Raw genomic sequence first — 25,953 nt, 5'->3', positions numbered from 1 at the left:
AAGAGGAGGTTGGATAGGCATCTAGCTGGGGTCATCTAAACCCAGGACTCTTTCCTGCCTATGCAGGGGGTCGGACTCGATGATCTATTGAGGTGCCTTCCGACCCTAACATCTATGAATCTATGAATCTATTGGCCTTCTTCCAGTCTTTGGGCACTACACCAGAGTGCCAGGAGTTCTCAAAGATCTGTACCAGGGGCTGGGCTATGATGCTTGCCAGCTCCTTGAGTACCCTGGGGTGTAGATTGTCAGGACCTGCTGACTTGAAGGTATCCAGCCTCTCAAGGTGTTCCTTCACGAGGTCTGCATTGATGGAGGGCAGGGAATCTCCCTCACCCGGACCTCCCTGTCCCATAGTGGGCATGGGCATCCCTTGGGACTGATGAAAGACTGACCCAAAATACCCATTTAATAGGTTGGCTTTCCTTCTTTTTTCTTTAGCCTGCGGTAGTGTAATGTGAGGTGGGCAAACAGGATATGTGCTTTGGGTGCTGCCTACGGGCAGGGGCTCCACAAAGAGGTGGGGTGCCTCACTCTCCCATTACCTGTTCTGTTTGTACTTTCCAGCTGCCCATTGCAGCGACACAAGCAATGTACGTCATTCCCAGAACACAAAGTGCAGAGTGTTCTGGGAATCGCAGTTTTGTAAATTGGCAGTAGAGTTGGTTGCTTCTGGTGAGAACTCACCCTTTATTGTGCCATCAAAATTAGCAGGTTTTTTTGCTCTCCCCACATGGGCTTTGGGGGCAAAAAAACTCTGCTGCCACTGTAAAGAAATAGAGTTGCCAGTGTGCTGTGCCCCAGGTGTTGTTACACACTGCCCATGCCTGCAGCTAGCTGGTGTTCTGCTTGCTGCGTTGTGGGAATGGGTGAGAGGGGTCTGGCCTGGGTACCTTTCTTTGTCTCTTATTTCTGGGAGTACATACAGGACAATTTGGAGTATTTTGCATTTATGCTGAGTTTTAGACTTAGGAATAGACAATTTTTATTGTTAGGATTAGTAAACTAACTATGCTTTTGAAAAGAACGACTTAAAGCTTCTGAAGAATGCTCTTTTGAAGATCTCTAGGGTAGGTGCCTGCACCACCCCTGCTGGGAGTCTATTCCAGAGTCTGATCGCACAAACCATGAAGAATTTTTTCCTTCTTTACCTTCCATCACATGAACCGTAAATAGTTAGTTGTAGTAAATCAGTGAACAGTTTTTGTTATTTAGTCCTCTGTGCTGCTTCCTTTACACCGGTGATGTTAAGTTCCATCTTGCAGTTGGGCTTGTGCTACTGCAGGCAGTTGGGCATTATGCTTTGAGAAGGTGGCTTTTCTATTTTGTGCCTCTTGTAGTAGAGTGCTATGCTCTACTCACTTTATGTTGCATTATAAGCCATCTGTTAATGTCCATTGGACACTGTGCGCTCCTATAGTCAAGTCTGGTGGAGCACAGATTGAAGCAGTCTGGCAGCCTTCTGCATCACGTGTAGCAGCGTCCCCGTGATGAAAAATTGGTGGCATAAAACATGTTCAATGAGCTGTAGTTCAAAGTGCCCTACTGCCATTTCTTCTGTGCGGGGATGCTGATGCACGTGATGTGTGGGCGCTTTTAATTAGTGCGGCTCAGAGCACATGTAAAAATGCCCTGTATGTCCAGCTGTATACCCATTCCTAACAAACTGCTGTAGTTTGCTTGCCTAGAGTTATGAGATGTAGCTCCCCTTGGCTAGGTTTGCCAGCAAAAGGAAAGGACATAACCTTTTACCATCTTTTGAAATACTATGGTAACCTCCTGCTACTACATATTTCTTTGGTGCTAAAGTATCAATTTTGGGCTCCAAAATCATGATTTGAGTAAACACTGTTGGGTTTTTGAAGTGCATTTTTCCTTAATACGTCAAATGGCATATCTGTTGGAAGCAGAGCCATCCCTAGGGGTGTGTGGGGCCCAGGGTATATCAGCCTGTGCGGGCCCGGGGGAGGCGGGGTGGTGAGCATGCTCAGCAGTGGCAGAGCCAGTGGCACTTGGCAGCAGTGGCACGTGGCAGCCACGGTGGGGCACATGCGGCACTGACCGCAGAGCCCCCCAAAGCGCAGGGCCTGGGGCAGTCGCCCTGATTTGCCCTCCCTAGGGACGGCCCTGCTTGGAAGTGTCCTTTCTGTACCCTAATCTACGTTTCAAAATATAATGATTAGATTTGCTAATTTTAATGTTCCAGCATATATAACTTTATTAGCTCAAGAAAATGTTTCCAGTATTAAATATGATCTTTAAGGTCAAAAGTGGAGCTCACAAAAATGCTTTACTACTTCATGACAGATTTCTGTGTCCCAGTGTATGCTATATGAATTCACTTGGGAGAAGAACCTGTTGTCTTCCAGGCCTCAACAGATTTTTGAGAGACTGTTGAATAGATTTTTCTGTGGGGGACACTGGCTTCCCTGAGTGGAGGAAAAGAGAGGCTGAAGTGCTCCACAGCCCATCAGGGAGATTCCTAGTCTGTGTTTTTAAGTCGTATAGCAAATCTTGTGCTACCTAGAAATAGATTTCCCTGTTCTCCATATGCTGCAATTAGCTACCAAAAGCATCATGGTGGTAGAGGAGAGAATTCAGAATCTCCTGCTTTTAAAGCATGAGCCTCCACAGTCTGAATTGAAGGAGAATTTCCCTTGGTTGTCAGAGCTTACAACAGACAAAGCTGATCAATTCTGATTTCACTGGAGTAGAGAGCAGAGTTCTGCATACACATCGACCAGTCCATTATAACAGATGCAGTCTATTTGGATGTAATGATGGTTCTACTATATGCCAGCAGTCAGCCTGCAATCAAGTGAATTTCTTTTCTGTATTTCTTCTCATTTTCTCAGTCATCTCTCAGAAAGCAAATAAAACACTGGAATCTACACCTTTCAGTCAACATATTTTACTATGCATGCAAGCAGTACATTATTTTTCATTTACATTAGAGCTCCTTTTTGCTGTACTCCAAGCCAGGGATGTAAATTAATGCCTTATCATGTTCTTATCCATTTGCCTGGCAATATAAGGGAACTACTCTCTCCTTGAAACACTCATACAGCTCCAATTAATGCTAATATGAGTTATACATGTGCAGTCAGGGACATATACATGTCTAAATGTCTTTGTTGCTTATTTATTTGAAGGAAGGTTAGGAAGAAAAATTAAGTAAAATAATTTTATAGCATTGGTGAAAAATAGTGGAGGATTCTGAAGGGTGTGAAAAAGTTATATAAAAACATGTTCTTTCCAAGATGCTTAATTGAAGTATAGAAGTGATTGCAATATCGTCTGGTTTCTTGGGCCAACACTATTCAAATGAATAGTTTTTCATTCCAAGTTAAAACAGTCAGCAATCACTGTTTGACTTAGCTCTTCTTAATATATGTCCCAGTTCTACTCACGTAGCAATCACAGACTCCCTTGTTTAGGAGGTTTGTTCTCTTTTCTATTTTAAAAACACCAAACTCTTAACAGTTGTTATAGAAAATGTCTAGTGCAAGGAGAATATTGACTCTGGAATATTCTTAATAAATAATGTACAAGCAAAGTAGCGTGTCAGAGAAACCAATGTGCTAATAGTGTGCATGTGTGTGTGTGTGTGTGTGTGTGTGTGGTGGTAGGGGGTGAATACTGATCAAATCAAGCATCTGAAAGGCAATATTGCTGAGGATAAACCCTAATTGCTCAAAAGATGAGGAAATAAAACAAGATTCCCACTTGTTATTTAAAACTCTTATTTTAAAGCTAATCTCATAATCTCGTATTTTAGACCTGGGAATTTCTGAAATTCCATTTTTGGGGATTGCCAGTGCTTCAACTGACTAAAAACTTTGCTGGACAAGAATATTATTGTCATCATTCACTCACTCTCTTCTGCATCATCAAGTGACCTCTGTGTCATAGAAGCTTCACTGGGGTGGAGTTAGGATTTGATAAAGGCAAGTATGGGAGCAGCTACCCATGCTGCAAGGGTGGCTGCAGCCCCTGCTCCCAGTCTCCTTTTCCTCCTCCCTCCCACTCACCCACAGAGTGCACACCATAGTTGGGGAGCCTCTGGGGACTTTTTTAAGTCCCAAAGCATGTAAGAATCCCCACCTTCCCCTTTGTCCTCAAAGCCATGTCCTTTCCTCTCCCTCCCCTTCCTTGCCTGCTGCTGATACTTTCTCCACGGTCCCAGGGGTTGGGGAAGCATCAAAGTCACTCCTGTCTGCTCCGGGCAGGCTGCATGGAGGCTGGGCTCAGCTGGGAACAGCAGCGGTGATGGGCAGGGATGCACCCAATCCCCTGTCCCTGCACCCAGCAGGTACTGGGCAGGGGGATGAAACCCACTACCATGCCCATTGCAATTGCTGCCAATATTCTCTGCTAAGCGCAGCCCCCACGCAGCCTGTCTGGAAGACAGGAATGACTTTGAAGCTTCCCTGCCACTGGGACAGCGGGGAAAGAAGCAGTAGCAGGTGTGGAAGTGTGGGAGGAGAGGAGGGAATGTGCCTTTGAGCATGGAGGGAAAGTGAGAGCTCTTACATGCTTTAGGGACTTTAAAAAGTCCCTAAAGTTTCACAGGCAGTATTTGAGACCATGGATTATACTCTGGCTGACACCACTTTTTTAAAATCAGATATATTTTATTTTAATGTTGTGTCCTTACAGAGCTTATTGAAAATTTCAGGGGTAAGGAAGTTGTGGAGATGAGACACGAATAACAGAAGAAATTTGTAAAGATGGCATTCATACAGACATTACCATAAAAACTGCACAATTTACACTCTGGTCAAAACAATTTTAAAAACTGAATATTTGAATATCTGTAAATTCTGCAAGGTTCTACGGACTAGTTCCTTAAATAATATAAACAGGCTTTGGCTTCATACTGCTGCTGAAACATGTTGGTACAATTCAGAGGGAAAGTTTAAGTATGTGGTCTCTAGCAGTGTGTATAGGATGAACCCTGATTCAGCAGAGTGCTTTATGCACATGAAAAAAATCTGTCTTTGTTCAGCATAGCATTTAAACGTGTACTTCATTTTAAGTATAGGAAGCCTCTGCAGAAAACTATGGGACTGTGTGCATGCTTAAATCTAAGCATGTACTTAAATACCATAATGCATCAGAACTTATGCATGTGTCTTATTTACTTGGATGATTGCATGGGCATAATGATGATGGTGAAATTATGGGGTAAAGTAAATACACTAGTGGGAAGGGATCGAATCCAGGAGGACATGGCCAGGTTGGAAAAGTGGGCAGAAAAGAATAGGATGCAGTTCAACAAAGAGAAGTGCAAAGTGCTGCATCTAGGGAGAAGGAATCACCAACACGCCTATAGGCTAGGGGCTGACCTCAGCAGCACAGCGGCAGAAAGGGATCTCGGAGTCATAGTTGACTCCGAGATGAACGTGAATCGTCAATGTGACGAAGTGATCAGTAAAGCTAACTGCACTTTATCATGCATTAGCAGATGCACGATGAATAGATCCAAGGAGGTGATCCTCCCCCTCCATGCAACACTGGTCAGACTGCAGTTGGAGTACTGCACCTAGTTTTGGGCGCTGCACTTCAAGAGGGATGTGGACAACATGGAGAGGGTCCAGAGGAGGCCACTCCATGTGGGTAGAGCCCTACAGACAAGGCCCTACGAGGAGAGACTCAGGGACCTGGATCTCTTCAGCATCCTCAAGAGAAGGCTGAGAGGGGATCTTGTGGCCTCCTACAAATTCATCGTGGGGGGAGCAAGAAATAGGAGATGCTCTGTTTGCCAGGGCACACCTTGGAGTATCTAAGAACGATGGTCACAAACTGACGGAGAGCAGATTGAGGTTGGACATCAGGAAGGTGGTGCTCTCCCCTTCCTTGGGGGTCTTTAAGAGAAGACTGGACAAGCGCCTGGTTGAGGTCGTCTGAACCCACCGCTCTTTCTTGCCCATGGCAGAGGGTCGGACTCGATGATCTGTTGAGGTCCCTTCTGACCCTAACAACTATGAAACATATTGTTTTCCTAGGAAACCAATACAACCCAATTTCAACCCACTTCTCATCTCTCTTCAAGTTTTCCAGGGAGCTGAGTTTTTTTAAGTTACAATTCTATTCCTAAAAGCAACTAAATAAAAATAGAACCATCTTGCTGAATAGGCTTGCTTCCTATGTGTGCATTCTTTGTAATTACTGTTTACATTACTGACTGCCATTTACTCCTGCTAGTACTGCAGAGCCACCACGTTTGGGGAAAACGATCAGGGTTCTACAGTGGCTTGTGCATCATCAGCTGAATATTTTAACTGTGTTTTGATTGCAGAATCTTTATTACAGTCTAAGCAGGAGCCAGAAAGAACCCAGCTGGACTTCACAATTCCATGTTACGATTACAGGGAAAGCAGTTGGTGAAAGCATCTTTTTGCTCGCAAATTGAGTCTGTTTGATCTGGAGAGACAATAAAAACAGAACTGCACAATACCACTTTACAAACTGCACTATAAGGCTCTGGCAGGCTTTGTTGGTGAAGAAGCTAAAAGGAGTTTGGCTCTTATTAATACTAAAAGGAGAATATTTCTTTGTTGTTGAAAGCTTGACATGAAGTCTGCACAAGGAAACAAGCAGCAGCTGCAACTTCTTTATGTTTAGGTCAATATAATTCCCTGAAATGAAAAGGAAATGCAGATGATTGCCTGGCATTTAATTTTGCAGATCATCAAAGGGAACTTGCTATCTGATTCACAGTATGTCAGCAGAGAAAAGCATGGTTCAGCCATATAAGGATATTAGAGACAAATTCCATCCCTATATGACTATTAATAGCAGCTTTAGTATAGCAGTGATTAAACAAATGCTGTATATAAATAAAACCTTATTTAAAAGGGTTACTTATTTTAATGATCAATTTAAACAAAATGTCATAATATTAATCCTCCCACATTACTTTTGAGCTTCTTCATGTGATGTTATGAATCCCAGGACAAGGACAAAAGTAGTAACATAAATATGACAAGATATAACTTAATATTTGTATTAGACATTTTGGACTAAGGGCTTAACTTGGTTTGATTTGGAAACTTAATTTATACCTGCATTTATGCAATTCAAGTCTACATTTATGCAATAGAAATGATATGTTACCTTATCAGGTTTTGCTGACAAAAATACTTTATGTAAAAGCCAGGTTTTTATACCTTATTACTCTTTTTATGTTACAGATCATCCTTGTAAGTTCATCGCATAATGACCGGGACCAAAGCCTATTCATAAGCATGGATGAAGGAGCCACATTTCAAAAACAGCCTATTACTTTCTTTGTGGAAACCCTCCTTTTTCACCCAAAAGAAGAAGACAAGGTGCTTGCTTATACCAAGGACGGCAAGGTAAATCTCATAATAACCATGTTGTTGACTTGTATGAGATATAAGCTCAATGAAACTGTCAGGATCTGCTGATTAGAATTTATATGACATGACTTGCCTAAGAGTGGGCAACACCAAATTATTGAGATGCATCTTTCTTTGTTTCAGTTAATTACAGTATTTACTCAAATATAAGATGACCCCCAATTAACTAGATTCTACATATGGAAAAATGTATACATTTGCTGTAATTTTCCAGGTATAGGATCTAATTATTGGAGGTTTGCCAGTTCCCTGTGGCAGGAGTACCTACCCATTTAAGGGACAGACGGGCACAGACACACACCATCAGTGTGTTTGCCCAAATGTAGGACAAGGAACTTTTCCCCCTCATGCTGACTGGGGTTAAAAACCTTGTCTTGTATTTGAGTAAATACGGTATATCCATCTCCAAAAGCCATTATTGTTTTATAATGGTTTTATTTCTTGTGCATCTTGTTGATGCTAGTAATATAACTCATCATCCTGCATAATTATAGTTAAGTACGACCCTGAAAACTTATTTTCCTTTAGAAATTAGCTATAAGCAATTGCTCTTTAATTTATAGGTAAGTAGAAAGTTAATGGAGCTGAAATACTATCTCAGGAGCCTTTCTTGGATTGTAAAATAAATTAAATTAAACTTTTATTTAGTTGTTAGCAGAATAGAGGTTCAGGGAAGCAATTTATATGTAAAAAATGTAGAATAATCCTTCCCCATTCTTGAACATACCGTTTGAGAAGCCATGTCAAATTGTTTGTAGACTTTGAATGGCATTTAGATATTATGTATTCTTAAATTATAAAGGTTTATGACACTTTTGGATGTGTTATAAACTTGTTGGTAAGCACATTATCCAGTAAAAATGTAATTGAAATATTTTTACAGTGCCAGAGCTCAGGCTATAAAATCATAGGCTGTGGTTCTGATTCTGATGTTACTAGGCCCAGTTTTACACTGACATACTTCCATTGTTGCTCCTGTTTTAGGTAATGTTAAGAGAACTCAGAGTCAAGCCATGTTAAGCTTTCTCAGAATGCTTGGCAGGTTTATATTGCTTGAGTGGAACTCATTCAGCAGCAAAATACAGATATCACTGAAGTTTCATTGAGCTGCCCTTCAGAACATGATTCTAAAAATGTGTTCATCTTATCACCAGTGCTTCATGTTCTCCAGGCTTTTGCAAACAAGACCGGATTCAGAAAACATGATAGATATGTGAGATTTCAGTCTCATCTGTCATGCTAGCAAGTTTCATAGTATTTTTTTAAAAAAATCATTTTATTTTTAGGTCCTGAGTACACTATTAACATTTTGAAATTTGCACAGCAACAAGAAAATGTATATGATCAAAATATTGCACAAAAGCTGTGGCTTAGTTGCAGTTTGACTTTTGATTCCCATGGAATCTGCTAGAGAGAGTGGACCAGTTAGTCCTCTGAGAGTGAATCCAGTTCTGAGTGGAACTAAGCTAAGTGAACAGGTGATGCAATGGCAGATGGAATTTACTGTTCTTAACTAGAAAGTCATTCATGCTTAACTGGGAAAAAATTAACTTCTTGTGTGCCTTACTGGGTTGTGAATTAAGGATATCAGCTCAGTAAAAAAATAGATGGCAAATAATATAGAGAAAGTATAGTGGCATTATTTAAATTAATGATAAACCCTTATCTGGAATACTGTGAAATAATACTTGTCACCTCATCTTAAAAAAGACTGTTGAAGAGTTAAAAGAAGTTCAGATAAGATGGACAAGAAGGGTGGGGTCATGGGAAACTCAAATATTTAAAGAGAGAGTGACAACAGTAGGATTGCTTACCTTAGAAAGCAAATCAATATGGAGAGGTTTGATAATAGTATATAAAATAATGAATAGCATTGAGAAGAAAGCTTCTGTTCCTCTGAAGTATGTGGAGCTGGACTGTCTCAGAGACAGTGTACTGGCCTGGATAGTCAGGCATCTGGGCCAGTATCCTTGTTATTTGCTATGTGCCTTTTTCAGTCTCTCATGTCTAAGTTGTTCCTGAATTCAGATTCCTGCTCTGAATCAGCAAACAAAAAGATTTGACCTGTCATATCTCATGGCCTAGGTCAGAGATACTTGAGAAGGCCCTAGGGGGAACGCATGGGTGGGCAGGTGGCACCTCCCATGCTGCCATGCAGGTGCATGGCTGAACTCGGGGGGCGGGGGAAGCTCACACGCAATGGCTACTGCCGCTCCACATGCAGCTGTGTGCCACTCCCCCCTACCCCCCCCCAACTCAGTGTCTGATCGCCGGGGGTACACTGCTCCATGTCCAGCCACTGGAAGTACACTGATCAAAAAAGGTTGAAAACCCCTGCCCTAGGTGGCCATCTTACTGACTGGATGAGTGAGTCTGTGTGAGAGTCAATAGCGTAGCTGGTGGGGAGGGAGGGGGTACCAATCCCAGACCCCCAGGGGTCACCTGTGGTGGGATGGGGGCACCAAAATAACTATCACTTTCCAACAGTTGGTACTGCTCCACTGCTGCCACCCAAAGCACAGAGCTTCCCTTTTATACCTCTGTGTGAGGGGCACTACCGTCAACTCTTTCCTCTTATTTTTTTACTTTTATCAGCAAATAAACTGAAAAAAACCCTTATTTCTACTTCTTCTCCCTTTTTTCTATTAAAAAGCTTCCTAACAGCCCACTCCAGTTTCTGTTGAAAGCAGGTTTTGTTGGGTAGGAACTGCATAATTGTTACTTATTTCAACAACATTTAAAACAAATGTGTAATATTAAACATGCATGGCTGAATTTTGTTCTATGGAAGGAAGATTTTCAATCGAATATTAGGAACAATTTCCTGACATTGATTAGGTGAGCTAATTGATTTTTGCTCTCTCTTAGTTTTGTAATTAAAGCAGTCGACCAAAGAGATGTAAATAGACAATCTTTACACAAGATTAGACTGAGGAAAAGCTGTAGTTGACTAGAATAGGAGATTTGTCCATATACATTTTGTGTAAGGACAGGCAATGAGATGGAAGTCATCACACAGAATCAGCATACAAAAGGAAACAAACTGAAATCAGTGGCTTTGGGAAGAAGCAGAAGTCTTGTGTTGGTGTAGGGAGATCATATAGCTAGGAATCTACTCAATACACGATTTTGCAGCAATTGCAAAATTGGGCAATGTCTGCAAAATCTGCAGAAAAGTAATTTATTAAAACACCCCAAAAACTGGCTCCCCAGTGGGATCCAGTGGTCCTCATAGCCACTGTGGCTCAGCTGACAGACAGAGTAGCAAGCAGTGGGGCTGCATGACAGACAGCCCTCTCAACCAATCAGCAGTGAGGGGCGTAGCCACCAGGACCCCTCAGCCAATCAAGGGAATGGGGGGGGAGGGCCTGCCACAATAAGCCAGTGAAAATGCTGGCCGGCCCCACAATCTGCCTGTGAAATCAGCTGTTTGTGTCCTCAAATTTAGTAGTTGCTTACATTGTAGCTTGTATCATAGAGTTTAAATTATAATCTCCATCCTGACTGAAAAAAAAAAGTATCAGAAATCTAAAGAAATAAGATCTCTTGTGCATTTTTTCAGGCTAAATTTGTGGACATAAGAAATACAGACATTTAGGTAAGCTCAGAAGAAGCTACATATTCAAGTCATTACTTGCAACAGCACTTTTGATTTTACAAGCATTTGTAGGCATGAGCCCTTTAACAAATAGCTATTTATGACACTCTCAGTCTGCTAGAACATTTTGGTGCGCTCACAATTTCAGGTTTGATTTGGTTCTTACTTTATACAGCAAAATCTGCATTGTTCATGCATTCACAACTCTGGCTTTTATTTAAATAAAACTCTAATGTCTAATTGACAGATTGTAAATTCATACAAATCTAGTCAATGTGGCTATTAATCTGCTTACTGGCTCAAATCTATACTTACTTTCTTTCTTTTTTTGGCTACCACAATAATAATGAGCATCAATCAGTTGTTCACTGAGACAATATTCATGCTTTATTTTTTTTACACTTAAGTATTGTAGGAGATTTTAATTGGGTTTTTTTTTTTTTAGAAACTATTGGATAGGAAAAAAAACTAAAACCTGAACTCCTATATTTTGTAGCTCTTTAGAAAGTGACTACATTAATTTAGTGCAAGGTGGGTAATTAACAATATAAAACAATAAAGTGCTTGCTGAATGTGAATATGTTGCTTTTTTCATTAATATGACATAACTGGATTTGCTGTGTAACCTTTACGTTCGACTCTTTTGTTATTAAATACAAAACATGTTGTGGGCCAGAGTTCTTTCTCCCTTGAAACCTTGTTTCACAAGGCATGTATAAATCTTTAAGGATAAGTAGTTCCTGAATTCAGCCTAATACATGCACAGATAAACCTTGATGACTTGGGCTAGGAAAAGAAATTATACATAAGCTAGCGTAAGTCATTGGAAACTGGTTCAGCTGGTTCTCTAACACAACAGAAATTCAGTGCATATAAACTGCTTTCAAAATGGCCAAAACCCATTTAAAATAAACTTGGATGGATGTAGTATCAGACTTAACTGATTTAGGTTAAATAGGGTTATTGAACCTCTGTCTGAGATCCCATTCAGATTCGGGTAAACTCACAGTCTTCCACATCCCAGAATGTTGTGTACCTCCCCTGTAACCCCCTTCTCCCTCTCCCCCCCCCCCCCCCAGGGGGGGCCGGCTACCCCGGGGCTCTGGGCAGGCTAGCCTTGGCTCAAGTTGTCTGCTCCAGCTGAGCCAGGAGGCATGCTCTAGTGCCCCCTGGCTTCTGGCCATTGAAGGCATGTGGCTGCATTTCTGGAATTTAAAGTGAATGTCTGTTCACTTATCAGTTCAGTCTACACAGCTTAGACTAACGTGTGACAATTAAATCGATCCATACTCAGGGTTTTGATTGTCTGTGCATAGCCTTGGTGTCTAACTTATTCTAGTTGCATGGATCCAGAGCTGAAAGAGACCTCCTGTGTCATAAAGTCCAGTTCCTTGCTATTGTCACCACCCTATTATGTAAACTCTTTTCATAAACCAATTAAGATCCATCATAGAAGCTGCTATAATTTTTGCCCACTACTCCCACTGAACGGCTTTTTGAGAATCTAATGGTTGGTTGAGTTAACTTTTCCTGACTTGCATCCTAAATTTATTCAGTCTGCTCATGCCCATTTACTCTTATGTCAACGTTGCCCTTAAACTTTAAAGCTATTCTCCCTCTCTGGTGTTTAGTCCCTTCGTATATTTACAGAGAATCATCATATCCACTTTTAGTCTTTGTTGTGCTGGACTCTGTGCTAAGGTCTGTAGTCAACTCTCCATTTTCCAGTTCATCCTACTATATCCTCTTTGCACAATGTCCATTTTGAGTTTGTCCTTCTTGACATAATTGTGTATAATGTTGCAGCTAATCCATCACCAGTGGCTTCTAAGATGGCATTAATGTATCATATCAAAAAACCCCCAAAACATAATTCCTTTCCTTCTTGGAGTTTTAAATCCTTTATGTCCACTTTGTTGTCCTTTGGCCAGCCTATATAGTTTATATAGTGCAAGGCTGATAATTACAAGAATAAAAAAAACTCACAATAAAGCTGTTTTCTAACCCTGAGGATTTTTCTTTTTCCATTGATGGAACATAACCAGTTTTTCTGCATTTGTAACCTTTTGTACATTTGACCTTTTGTGTCATGTATTAAAAATGAAACATGGAAGAAGACAGGGCATCATGGCAACTCAGAGACTAAATGTTTCAGAGATGCAAGAGCTTTCATAGTCAACAACCTACTTCATCAGATGCTAACATAGACTACGGAAGTTCAGCTAAGCGTTTTCTGTATTTCTTATGTTTCTTTAACAAGTCATACCAGCTAGCACCCTTCCAACTGATGTTCTATAAACTTACTCCAGTCCTGTCTTTTGGGTAAAGACCAGTATACCAGATATACTTACTCCACAGCTGTAAACAGAATAATTACTACTTGCACAATGCATTTCCTGGATGTGTGTAGCCTAATACAAACTATATTTTATACCATGAAATCTAATACTATGAAGGTCCTTAATACTATAAAGATCCTTAATATGGTGAATGTTTTCTTTCATACTGATCATTTTAATTCATGGTTCTAAAGAACAAAGCCCTATTATTATGGATCATGGAGAATAGTATCTGGAAAATGGTTTTTGTTATTCATTTTACTTCTGATTTCAGCACTTAATTGACCCTTCACAAGCATGTTGGAAAAGGTGCATAATCCTTCATCTTTGAAGATGTAATTAACACAGCTCGTCTGTAACAAAAGTGTAATACATACTTAATGGACTTGCCAGTATAATTTGAGCCTCACCAGTTCCAAGCAAGAGTGTTTCTCCTTATTCCCCAGGAGACTGTACTGCAACACAGTCTGTACCTTAATAAGTAAATTAGGCCCTACATTGAAAGGGAATAATTGTCCCTGGGATATTTACCTAAAATATGCAACATACAAAGTCAATAAAGTGATAGATACATAAAAAGAAATCAAAGACCCTTACATCTGGCTTCTTAAAGATGTGATCAGTATTACTTTGATATTTATAATTAGGGAGAAGAAAGTATGAAAACTCAAATTAAACAAGGAAACTGTTGATGTCCATTCCATATAACAAAGAATTATATCTCTACTATTGAGGTATATCTTTCTGTCAAATGCCTATTGTTAGCATATTCATAACTGAACACTGGAAGAAAATGTGGGAAAAGAAGACAAAGTTGTGACTGTGTTAGAAGAAGGACAGATTCCTGTTCTGCCATCTTTTATCTTTTCCTGACCTGTTTGAGCCACTGCTCAGTGGGGTATGAGTAGATAGCTTTGTGGGGTTCCAGTTAAATGAGCACTTAAGTTTATGGCTGTTCAACAAAGCTTTTTTGCATGTGCTTAACTTGTAGCAGATGTTTTATGTTCCATAGAATCAACTTGAGACTTTCTTCTAAGCCTAATGGACAGCATGAGCTTAATGCCTTTGCTGAGTTGGGGCTTAAGGAGTGCAGACAGAAGTAACAATTCTACCCAATCTGGCTGCAGAAAGCGGTTTATAGTTGTGACCAAACACAAGTGCACAGCTGCAGACAGCTTCAAAAATGGCCAATTGGATGAAAATCTGACCCTCATTGCATGAGGTATCAGAGATATTTCAAAATGCAGTGTCTTTTGTAACTTGCGTCTGCAGAGCTCCCTGCCTGTTGCTGTTTTCAGAAGGGGGAGGGAGGAAAGGGAGTTGAGGGAGTTCACTGGGGTCTTTTCAGCAACCCTTGGAGGGTGGGGAGGGTTTATTTGAGTCCCCTGAGGTGGGAGGGGGGCTCCAATTCACCCACCCCACCCTTCAGAACCAGCTGGGGAGCCCCAAGAATGAGCTCCCTCTGCTGCCTCTTCCCCCCCCCCCCATTCTGAAACGAGCACGTACTGCCAGAGAGCCCTGGCCATTGCTATGGGAACCTGACTGCAGCCTCCGCTAGATTCCCTTACCCCCTGGAACCAACAGCGAACTCCTATTTGGTCTGGGGTAATGTTGTAACTCAGAACGATTTGCAGAAATTATTCTGAGTTACAGCTGGGAGCTGGACTTCTGTTTCTACACCAAGGAGTAGAAATTGTGCCTTCAGGCACAGCTGGTGAACTCAGACTGGTGGGGCGGTGGAGCGTCCCATGGGGGTTGGGGTTTGCAGCCAGCCAGGCACCCCGGCTGGTATCAGGGAGGCTGCAACATGCCCCCCTCCCACTGCTGGCGGGCTACAACCTCCCCCCCCCCCACACACACACACACACACTCCCATGGGATGCTCCACCGCCCCACCAGTCTGAGTTCACCAGCCCTGCCTATGTGCCTGACTCATCCTTGTGTGAGAAGAAAAGACATTTTCCATCTGTCCTCCCACTTACATAACTTCACTGAGATCAGCAGCAACCTTCTTACCAAAATCATGGATTGCTTGCATGACATACAACAACCCATTGGTAAAGGGTTTTACTCTTCATAGATATTTTACAGGAACATGCAAATACTTATGGCTCTGGAAAGTGGTGAAGCTATTTCTTCAAGTTGATTTTGATTTGTCATATTTGGTGTTTTTTTAATACAGCTGAATAAAGATCCCTTGGCTAGCCACTGCCTTTTAAAATGTACATCATTAGCAGTTCCCTATTATCTAAAATGTTTGCTCTCCTCTTTTCTTCAAAGCTTTTTGTATCTACTGACTTGGGGAAAAAATGGACCCTTCTACAGGAACGAGTGTCAAAAGACCATATCTTTTGGTAAGAAGCATGCATTATTGTTAGTTTGCAACTAACAGAAGCAACAGTATTGAATCTTAATTAATCTAGGTGTTTCTTCAAATAGGTCAAAGGTATTAAAAGAAACCTGACAACTTGAATGGTCCTGGTTCCATTCTTCTCTTTACCTTGGTATAATTTTCAAATTCGTACTCTTGTGAAGACTCCTTATCCCAACAAGTTTCCCTGTAAAGGGTGCATATATGATTTTGCAGGACTGGGCCTCTGGTGACCTGGCCTCATTTTAATGTGCATTTAAATTGAACTTCATTATACAGATTAAATTGGTCTCTAGAAACCAGGTTTATCTGTCTGAAGGAAAAAAGAAAATCCATAATCTTAAAGGTTGAAAATGACATATTAACTAGAGCTATATAGAAAAAATGTGTACTGCTATGGTAACTGGTAAAAAAAAATCATGCTTTTGTTAAATACAGACAACTCCTCAGATCTTTTGCTGTTTTTTTATACATATGGAAAAATAGATTCTGTGGGGCAGAGCAGAGGAGACAAGTTGGGTAGGCAAAAAATGGCCACTTTTCTGTGCAAATCACATAGCTAATCTCTGAAAACGTGACTTGTTCCAGAATAGAAATCGACCTATTTCTGTTGCCAAAAAGGAAAATAAAATTGTGGCCAGTTGTGAAAGTGGTTACATTTCATATTTGCCCAAGTATTTCATTTCTGTTGAAAAAAATAAAAAGATAGAAAATTTCTTCCTTCAAAGAAAACTTCAATGGAAAAAATGCAGATAGCTTCATAAAGTTATAATTTAGCAATGTTTATCATTATTTATATTCCACTAGTACCCACAAATTGTTAGACACTGTTCACACACACACAGGAGGACTTCTCCAAAGATGTTGTTATGATCTAAGTCTATTTTTTTTTCTTTGGCATTCTGTGCTGGGTAGATTACAGTGGAACATACCTTCTTCTTTGTGGAAAGGCATGTGGCTTTCTTCAAGATTATATGCATACCAAAGGGTGGTCAGCCCTGGAATGGATTTCATTTAGACTATTCTCTCAACAACTGCCAAGCTTATAATGAATGCAAATATGAAATAATAAGGCCAGATTGCAACCTGTCAATTGAGTCTAGAGATTCGCTCTGTGTGTAAATGTATCGCCCCCAAATTTGGTTGGAAACGCACTGTACTTCTCAGGGTGCAACTCCTTGCTGTAACTCATGGTGCTTGATATGAAGTGCCATGAGTTACAGCATTACCCCTGACCCAACGGACATTTGCTGTTGGGTCTGCGGGTTGAGGGATCGAGCTCCAGTTTGGAGTGACTGTCTGCAGCTGCTTTCCCCTAGCCCCACCCCACACCCTCTACCCTCCCAGCTCTGGTGCCATCTTGAGAATGGGAGGTGGGAAGAAAGGGGAGAGAGTTCTGTCTGGGGTTGAACCAGCCTGTTCTAGGGGGGGAGGGGGCAGGGTGGATTGAAGGCCCCCATCTTGTGGTGGGGGGTGGGTAGGGGAGGCTCCAATCCATTCACCCCACACTCCTGCTGCAGGCTGGGCAAACCCCAGACCGAACTCCCTCCCCTCCCTTCTCCCTCTCCCATTCTGAAGACAACACAGAGGTGGTGCATGATGACAGAAGTTAATGAAGGTGCTCCACTTTGGAGAACATTCATTTGAACCCTCATGTAATGAGCTCCCTCTGCCTCCCCCCCCACCACCCCATCTGAAGATAGCACAAATGTAACTTCTGTCTGTACCATTAGAGTTATAACCTGACTCCTGCTGCATTTGTGATCCTGTAGGTCCCTGCTTTCAGCACCGTTTATGGTGCTTCCAAAATTTGGTTAAAATCACGTTTCACTAGTAACAGCAGAGACATTCAGACATAAGAGAGATACTGTATTTACTTGAATCTAAGACAAACTCCCGTACATGGAAAATTTATACATTTGTTATAATTTTCCATGTACAGAATCTAATTATTGGAGGGTCATCGTTAATTCATGCCCCACACTGCTGCAAAGGGGCAGACAGTGTGGGTGCAGAGGGTCAAGCAGCTTGTCCCCTGCTTGTGCCTGCCCCCCAACCCTGCAGCCGTGGGCTCCCCCTTCCCCCTCTGCTTCTGTTCCCCTTCCTGTCCCTCCCACTTCAACCTCTGCTCCTCCACTTCCCAGTGTCCCAAACCCCTTTCCCCTCCTTCCCCTTGCTCTGCACCAGCAGGCTGTGTCCCTGTTTTAGCCTGGGGCATGGAGCACAGCCCCAGCCCAGAGCCTGTTGCAGCCATGTGGGCTGCTATGGGGCTGGGCTGGAGCCGTTCTCAGTGCCTCAGGCTGACGCATCGACAGAGCCTGCCGGTGTGGAGTAAAGGTAAGTGAGGGAGGGAGGGGGGCAAATTAGGGAGCAGAGGCTGCAGGGGTGGCAGTCGGGACCAGGAACAGGCAGCTGCTGTGGCTGTAGAGAGCAGCTAAGGACCCAACCCCAGATGGGAGCTGAAGCCAGAGCCACAATGTTGACCAGAGAGGGGCATGTCTCAATCAGCTGATTAATCTTTTCAGTTAGGGTGAGGCCCTTAATCAGCAGGCAGTGCAACCTCTCTTGAAAAAGTGGGGGCTGAATAAAATGTACCCTATGGGTACTTGTTGGCCGAAGCTGACTTGCTTTTGGGTTTTGGGCTCTTCAGAGCAAACTTAGAAGCCCAGTTTGGTTTGCGGATTAAATGATTTGTACACGCACAGAAGGTTATTAAACAAAACTGGTTATTATTGAGAACAAAGAGAGATAACAATGTAAAGACACAAGGCAATCGCAGTAGTGAGCCTTTGGGAACAGAAGTTGAGTCCCACTGCCAGATGGTGCTGTGCTGTTCCATTGCTGGGCAACCACACTCACTCGCATTCTCTCTGCCTCGAAAGCACTCTGAATGAAAAATTAGACTCACACTTTGCACTCTACAGACACAGATCCACAGACACTCAGTCACATCAGGTATATAGGTAACATCCACAGGTCAATCATTCCACACTATCCCTCCAAAATCCCAATCACACTGTGCCTGCTTAGTTTTGGTAATTGGAACAGAAGTGGAAAGGTCAGCCCTTCCAGAACCACCTGAATATGCTGCACATCCCTTAAGCAAATCAAGTAAGGTGCACAGGAATGCAAATCAGGGGTATCAACTATGTAAAGCATCTACACAACTAAAACTTGGGGCATTAACAGCAGCTGCCTGGTCCCCCACCATGCTCATGCTTGGTTCTAAGGTGACAGGCGTTTTTCCCCATGTTATTTCCCATGTTTCTCTAGGACTGGTTAGGGTGTAAATCTGGAGAGAATTTGGGTCATTGTCTTTAATTAAATATTTAAAATGGCCTCGCCAGTCTGCCACTTTGATTTTATATTTAGGGCTACTATCAAGCTCTATAACAATTAGGGGGGAAAAAAGTAATGAGACTTTATTTTTGCTTCAACACCATAATGTTATGACAAACTGAATACCCACACTACATTACAAAAATGAATCTGAATTTTGTCTAACTCTTAAATAATCGGATGGCATTTCTTGTAACTTGGGTCCTGATTTAAGGAAGGTAGCCTCATTCACAAATTTAGTGGGACTTAAACACCTGCTTAATGGTAAGCGTGCACTTAGCTGTTTTCCTTAATAAGTAGGTTTCCTACATTGCTGCAACAGACTCACAGTATATATAAATACTGAGACTTCGATGAAGTGCCATCAAAGTCCCTTTACCGATGTATTTGTTCATAGGCTTCATTTTCACGTTCAAGTCAAATGACTGCCACAGGATTTAAGCCAGGGGTAGAGAATTATTTGGGCCCATGGGTCATATAGGGAGTTTTGGCAAGCTGTTGCAGGCTGGGTGGGTCAGCACCACCACCACCCCTCCCACTCCCAATAGCCCACCAAATCTCCCTATATGGGATGGGGCCACAGGGTGGAGGGGAGCTGGGGTGGACATAGGCAGCAGCTTCATTGGGGACAACTCAGCTGGGGCCCCTGCTGCCACCAGTACTGCCTCTGGGTCACCCTTCTACCCCATGGGGGGGAGCTTGGGCAGATGCCCCAATCCCTAACAGGAACCTGCTGGCTGCATCTGCAGCTAATTCTGGCGCTTGCCTGGCACTGCTTGCAGTGTGCAGGCCAGGAGCAGGTATAAGCTGCTTGGATGCGCTGTAGGTGCGGGATGGGTTGGGGGTGGGGGTGGAAAGAACGGGGAGAGGAAGACAGAGAGAGGCAGCTCTGCCCACCTTCTACCCACAATGAGTGACAGCAGCTGGTTCTGGGCACCGGGAAGAAGCAGGACCTGGTGGCAGGCATGCTTGCTGTGGTTGTGGCCTTTCTGGCTGTGGCTGCCCAGAGCCCATGCCAGGGCTGCTTTGCAGCTCCTCCCCTCTGTGACAGCCCTGCAGGTCTGGGGCGGTCTGGAGGTGGCAGTGGTGGTGGTGGCAGTGGCGGGGAAGAGCCACGGGGCAGTGATCTATCTTCAGTTTTTAGAAGTATAGTATCGATTACTGGAGTAGAGATTTTACCATACTCTTTTCATCAAACCGTAGGGGTGTGCGAAGCAGGCAGTATTTGATTTGAATTTGGATTTGTATTCAGCCCGATTCGGGGGTCAGTGATTTGATTTGCTGATTTGGATCACTGTCCTGATTCAATTTGGCCGAATCTGAATCTGAAGATTCTATTCTGATTTTGGAGAATCAGTGATTTGGCCATAGACACAGCTTTATATGTTTTTTCTATATGCCTTGAAGTACCAGGCATGGCCCATGAATACTGAGATGGTGGGGCAGATGGAGTGTCCCACAGGAGTGTGGGAGGGGCCCCCCACATGCTTGGCAATGGACCCGGAAGTGGACTGAAAGTACTTCCAGTCCACTTCTGGATCCACTGCCAAACATGCAGGGGACTCCTCTCCCCCTGCACCTCCCCTGGCTTGGTGATCGGCCATGGAGGGGAACCCAGGTACCTCCCAGACCCAAGAGGCACCAGTCACTGAGCCCGGGGGTGGGGGGGAGGGGTCCCCCACACGCTCCATGGCAGACCTGGAAGTGGACTGGAAGTATTTCTGGTCCACTTCTGGGTCCTCCGCTGAGAGCGCAATGGGGTATAATATTCTCTAGCTCTTAAAAACAAAATCTCTCTACTGTATGTGATTCTATGATATCTCTGGCTGACCATCCACTGTATGAAGAAGCATGCCCTTTGTTGAGTTATAAATGAGAATGCTGTGAATTTAATGAATTTTGTACTTCATTATGGGATAACATAAAAAGTAGGGGCTGACTGCTTTCAAGTATAACTCTTCACGTTTTATACTGTATTCTGGAGGATTTCACTCAATTACACCCCCTGACTCCCACTTTATGCATGATCACTACCTACCTGCCTCTCAGGAATTACACCATTCATTTAGATGTCTTTGTAGACCCTCAGGTATAGAACTTTCTCTCATTAAATTGGGCTAAAACTGTCTGATAGTATAAATAGGTTAAACCTCAGTGGTATCAATAGAGTTGTGTGTCATAAATCTCAGGGGCTGTGGAGTGTCTGGCATGCTTTCTTGAATTTGTTTTACTAATGTGGCATGTATAGTCTCTATGTAAAGGCTTGTCAAACTACATTTAACCGTATCTTCTTTATGTTTCCATACATTGTAGTATTTGCTATAAATGTAATTTTGATATATCTTTATATTAGTGATTTACTTAAGTAACCCCCACCTATGCACACTTAGAAGAGGTAATGGCTTGGAATTAACAATTGACTTGAGTCATTTATCAACCCATGGGGACATGCTCTGAGGCTTTAGCCAGACAAGGGTGAATTTGCATTTTAAAAGAAGGGACCATAAAAAATAACACCTAGCTAGCCAAGCTACTGGGGGGAAGAGAGACAGTATATTGGATTAGCAAATCTCCATGCCTGAAAGGATGCATATATCCCCCTGGTCCTAATTAGATCAGGAAAAATTTCTGCTCTAGGAAACATGTACCTTTGGCAGGGGAGGAGGTGGGACCATGGAAATTATATGAATAGGGTGTTCGTTCCCTGAAAATTCATGAGGTGTAACTTATGTGAATAGCCAGAGAGAAAACTACTTTGCCCGCTTCAAGAACATGGCTTTGTCTTTGGTTTTCCTAGGCACAGGGTAGGCTGCAGTCCCTCAGCCCAGAGGCTGAGTAAAGAAGCTGACAGGAGAACTTGTAGGAGGCCCTGACAAAAAGGTCAGTGGCAGGGTCTGCTTTTTAATCTAGGTAGGGTCTACATCCTTGGATTTAAGGTGCAGGCTAAGAACAGGTTATGATACTTTTTTTTTTTGGTTGGTTTATTCTTATATCTCAGCATATGGTTACTGATCTCTAATGTTTGCCCTTGTTTCCATAATCAATCCAGTTGTTATCTTTTTATAAACTACTTGTCAGTGATGCTTGTGATTCCAGAGTATTCACTCTACAGACTTGGTCATTCTCTGAGCAAATGACCAGACAAGGGTATGCTCCTGTTAGGTAGCAAAATCCCCTGGCTGGCAAAGCCCCAGTGAGATAGGTAGGGCTCCAGGGTACCACAGGCAAAGGAGCTGGCCTCTGGTGCATCTCAGCTAATTCTCAGTAATCAAGCAGCAGATAGCAGACAGCATTGGAACAGAAGGGCACCCCAATCATGTGGAAGCACCCTGGGAATGTGTCTCAAAGATGCACCCAGGCTACTTCTGGGGTCTGGGCATGTCACACTAGGTCCATTTACACCAGTAGGGAATTTAGCCTATCATGTCTTTATTAATCACCTCAACTTATTTTGTTAACAAAAGACATTTCACTTATCAGGACTGTAAGGTCATACGTACACTACCTCTGTGCCAGGCCCAGGAGTTCTGCCGTGGAGCATGCCTCATGTACTAGCTCAGGCTCCGTGCATGCCGCTTAAGAGCTGCGCTGAGCTTGCCCTATTAAGCACACCCCAGGCAAAGAGGGTTAGAATCCGTTTTTCCAATGAATGAGAGTAAAGATCCAGTTTGGGACAGAAGTGACATGGCTGTTTTTAGTTTCTCCTTAGCAGTAGAGTCAAACATTTTCTGACATCAATTTATTCTTTGGAAACCATGAGGTTTTATTTTTTTTACAAAAAATTAAAACTTTTCAAGAGGAAAAACTAATTTTGAAAAATTCTTCCAGCTTTTTGAAGCATCATTTTTAAATACATGAAGTGTTCCATTTGTAAATATTGATTTAATATTAAATATTTATTTTTAAATCAATATTTTGACTAAAAATGCCATGCTAGCACTCATTTCAAACTGACATTTCATATCGACCTTTTGTTTTGGAATGTTAAAACTTTGCATTTCAGTTAAAATAAGGTTACCATATTTCCAGTATAGAAATGGGGGACACCTGTGGGGGGAAGGAGGAGGGGCGAGGGAGAAGAGGTATGATTGTGGGGGTAAGGCAGTGATCTGCATGTGTCCTGTCTCTGCCCCCTGTCCTAAGCCCTCAAACCAGCTGCTACCTCTCACTCCTGATCCACTGTACCCCAGCCCTGCTAGTGCCCCTCACTCCCAGCCCGTAGCCCCCTTCCTCCTCCAGCCCTGCTGCCCATGCAGCACATGTGCGCGTGCACACACTGTCTCTCTGTCTCCCTTACCTGCGAGCAGCTGCCAGGGTCCATGTGCAGAGCACGTGATCTCCTGACAGCCAGTCACCTTCCCCCTCTGCTCCCTGCTTCAAGCAGCCAAGCCTCAAGCAGAGGGGAAAAGCAGAGGCAGAGCAAACACCTGGGCATTTGCTTGCATTTTAAAAACCTGTCCAAACAGAGGACGGGGCCAAAAAAGAGGATGTGTGTGGGAAAACCCGGATGTATGGTAACCCTAAAAAATGTCAGGTTTACTTTTCAGTGGGGACGTGTGCACATGCCCCTACAGTGCCAGTGTTACTGTGCCATTATTTAGTACTTTTGGAGGTACTAAGCAACAGCACAGTAACAGACCATACTGCACCATCCGGTGGTTCACGGTTATTGCCGTAGCAATGTGCTATACTGAGGAAGCATGTTGCTATGGCAGCATAGCTACAGCATCATGGTTTGTGCCCGCCGACACTACATTGCTGTAGCGTGTTGCTACAGTGACATAACCTCATATGTAGATGCACCCAGTATCTCCAAACTCATCTGGTTCTGTAACTTTTCATTCTATATTTTTCTGTATTTTGACTCTTCACCTGACTCTAGACAAAAAAAAGTCAAAATACCACAATTTCTGCAAATAGATGTTCTGTTCTCCAACAAGCTTTACTGCTCAGTAAGAAATGTCAGGAAAAGCCTATCAAGAGCTTAAGAGGAGAAAGAACCTGCTGGGTCCTTCAAAGCAGTTCAGCCCCCACCCCCATGGGCAGACAACTCTGCTTCCAGAGAGGATCCTAGCAGGGTGCAGGGCCCAGGGCAAATCGGCCTATGCTGGGCCCGGACACGAAGAAGCTGCCTGGGGGTCGAGCAGCCGGGCATCAAGCTGGCAGCAGTGCGGAGTCGCCAGCACTAGGCAGGCCCTACAGCTGGCTCTGTGGGGCCCCCACAGCATGGGGCCTAGAGAGGTCGCCTCGGTTTATACCCCCCCAGGGATGGTCCTGTCTGCTTGTGCCCCTGAACTGTTAACAGGGATGAGGAAATACTATAAAGTATCTGTGTAGAAGAATTAGCATCACTCACTGGATGCATCTACACAAAATGTTTACTAACTAGCTCCTCAGTAAACATTGCATGTCTGGACGTGTGCCCCTCGTAGGTTAAAGTCAACTAATTAAAAGTCTGCAGCAAGATAGTACCAGTAAATACAAGTATTATCCTATTGCCGAGTTTTTTACTCTGCAGCAATGTACATGTAGATGCTGCCCTAGCTGGCTGGGGCATGAGAGTGTGTCAGCGATGGGCTGCCCGCCAGCTAGCCCTGCATTAAAGCATCCTTGTGCCCTAGCCAGCCTCTCTGCAGCATGTTGAGCCTTTCAAACAACATGCCTGGGAGCAATAAACTCCAGAGCAATAACTCTGTTCCCACTGAGGGCAAAAAGAGAAGAAAAAAGGAGGTATGAGGGAAGGGAAGAGAAGAGAAGGTAATAAATATGGAACTGAGGACGTGTCTACATTGATCCCATTCTACACAGCCCAACTCCTAGAAATAAGAAAGCCTGGCTACCTTAGAGTGGCACTGAGTGCATGCCCTGGGCTTGATTCAGCAAGAGTTTAAGCATCCTCCATTCCCATAGAATTCAATATCTTAAAAACAAAAGTGTATAATATTTTTTTCCTAAGAGGCAAGAGTGCTGTGGTTTGTGATTCCTTTCACTCTCTTGCCATACATTGGAGTTGGTTCTGCAATCCTCACTCACAATGGGTGATATTCACCCCAGGCTGAAGGGGCAGCAAATTTTCTATATGTAATGAGTCAGTTCCTTGAACATTCTTAAAATAGAGTTTAAGTTTCAGAAATACTGCACAGCCTGTGCACTCGCTCCCTCTACAAAAAGACTGACTTCACCCAAGCAAGAATTGTAATCACTGGCTACAAAATTAGGCCCATTACATTTTCTGTTAGAAGCAGGAAAAAATATTTCTTTGTGACTGTATCCAGAGCCCTGAAGAATTATTTTTTTAATCTTGTTGGAATATGTGGATCCTGTGCGATAGATTTTTTTTTTTTTTTAAGAAAAAGGTTCTTTATTTTCATGTGGTAAAAAAAAAAATAAAAAAAAAAATAAAATAAATGATGGCTTGATTTGTGTAGTGCTGTTGCAGTTTAGAGACCAAAGTTCAGTTCTGAGCATGAAATCCCATATGAGTAATCAATCATAGCTGTAGTCATTAATGTCAAATGTAGTGAGTTCCTGGCTATTCAAGTGCCAGGTGCAAGAGTGGATTTCAGAGATGTTATGCCCTGAAGGGGAAGAAAATGGAAAGAGGATTTCACTGACTCTTTAACACTGAATTTTGCATGAAAAGCTTTTGTGCATTAAGCCAAGAATTGGAATGGACAGTCATTCTTACGTTTGACTTGATTAGGGCAATATTTATTTTGTTTGATGATCAATATGACAAAAAGCTCTAGCATTGGTATTTAGGTGCGATGGACTGGGAGAATATTTTCGTTACAAAACATTTATGCATGGGAAGCATAAAAGGTACAGCAGAGGGATTGGCTGAATAGATCATTGAATGAGCAGATGACAGGAGGACTTTCAAAGATGACATAAAGAATTCTACTTGCTGGGCCTGAAACA

The 25,953-nt window shown here is 42.8% G+C and overlaps 1 protein-coding gene across 3 annotated transcripts in view; it reads left to right on the top strand.

Annotated features, from left to right (window-relative positions):
• SORCS2 (sortilin related VPS10 domain containing receptor 2) overlaps positions 1 to 25,953 on the top strand; it is an 857,365-nt gene that overhangs the window by 640,876 nt on the left and 190,536 nt on the right. For all 3 annotated transcript variants that reach the window (XM_025195414.1, XM_025195405.1, XM_025195408.1), the window contains exons 4-5: positions 7,197 to 7,361; positions 15,603 to 15,676. In XM_025195414.1, the coding sequence (XP_025051199.1) occupies positions 7,197 to 7,361; positions 15,603 to 15,676 (239 nt within the window). The remainder of the gene's footprint in view (positions 1 to 7,196; positions 7,362 to 15,602; positions 15,677 to 25,953) is intronic.

The sequence above is a fragment of the Alligator sinensis genome, unplaced genomic scaffold (assembly GCF_000455745.1).
Source record: "Alligator sinensis unplaced genomic scaffold, ASM45574v1 scaffold421_1, whole genome shotgun sequence".
Classification (NCBI taxonomy): Eukaryota; Metazoa; Chordata; order Crocodylia; family Alligatoridae; genus Alligator; species Alligator sinensis.
This window is presented reverse-complemented; position numbering and strand designations above follow the sequence as displayed.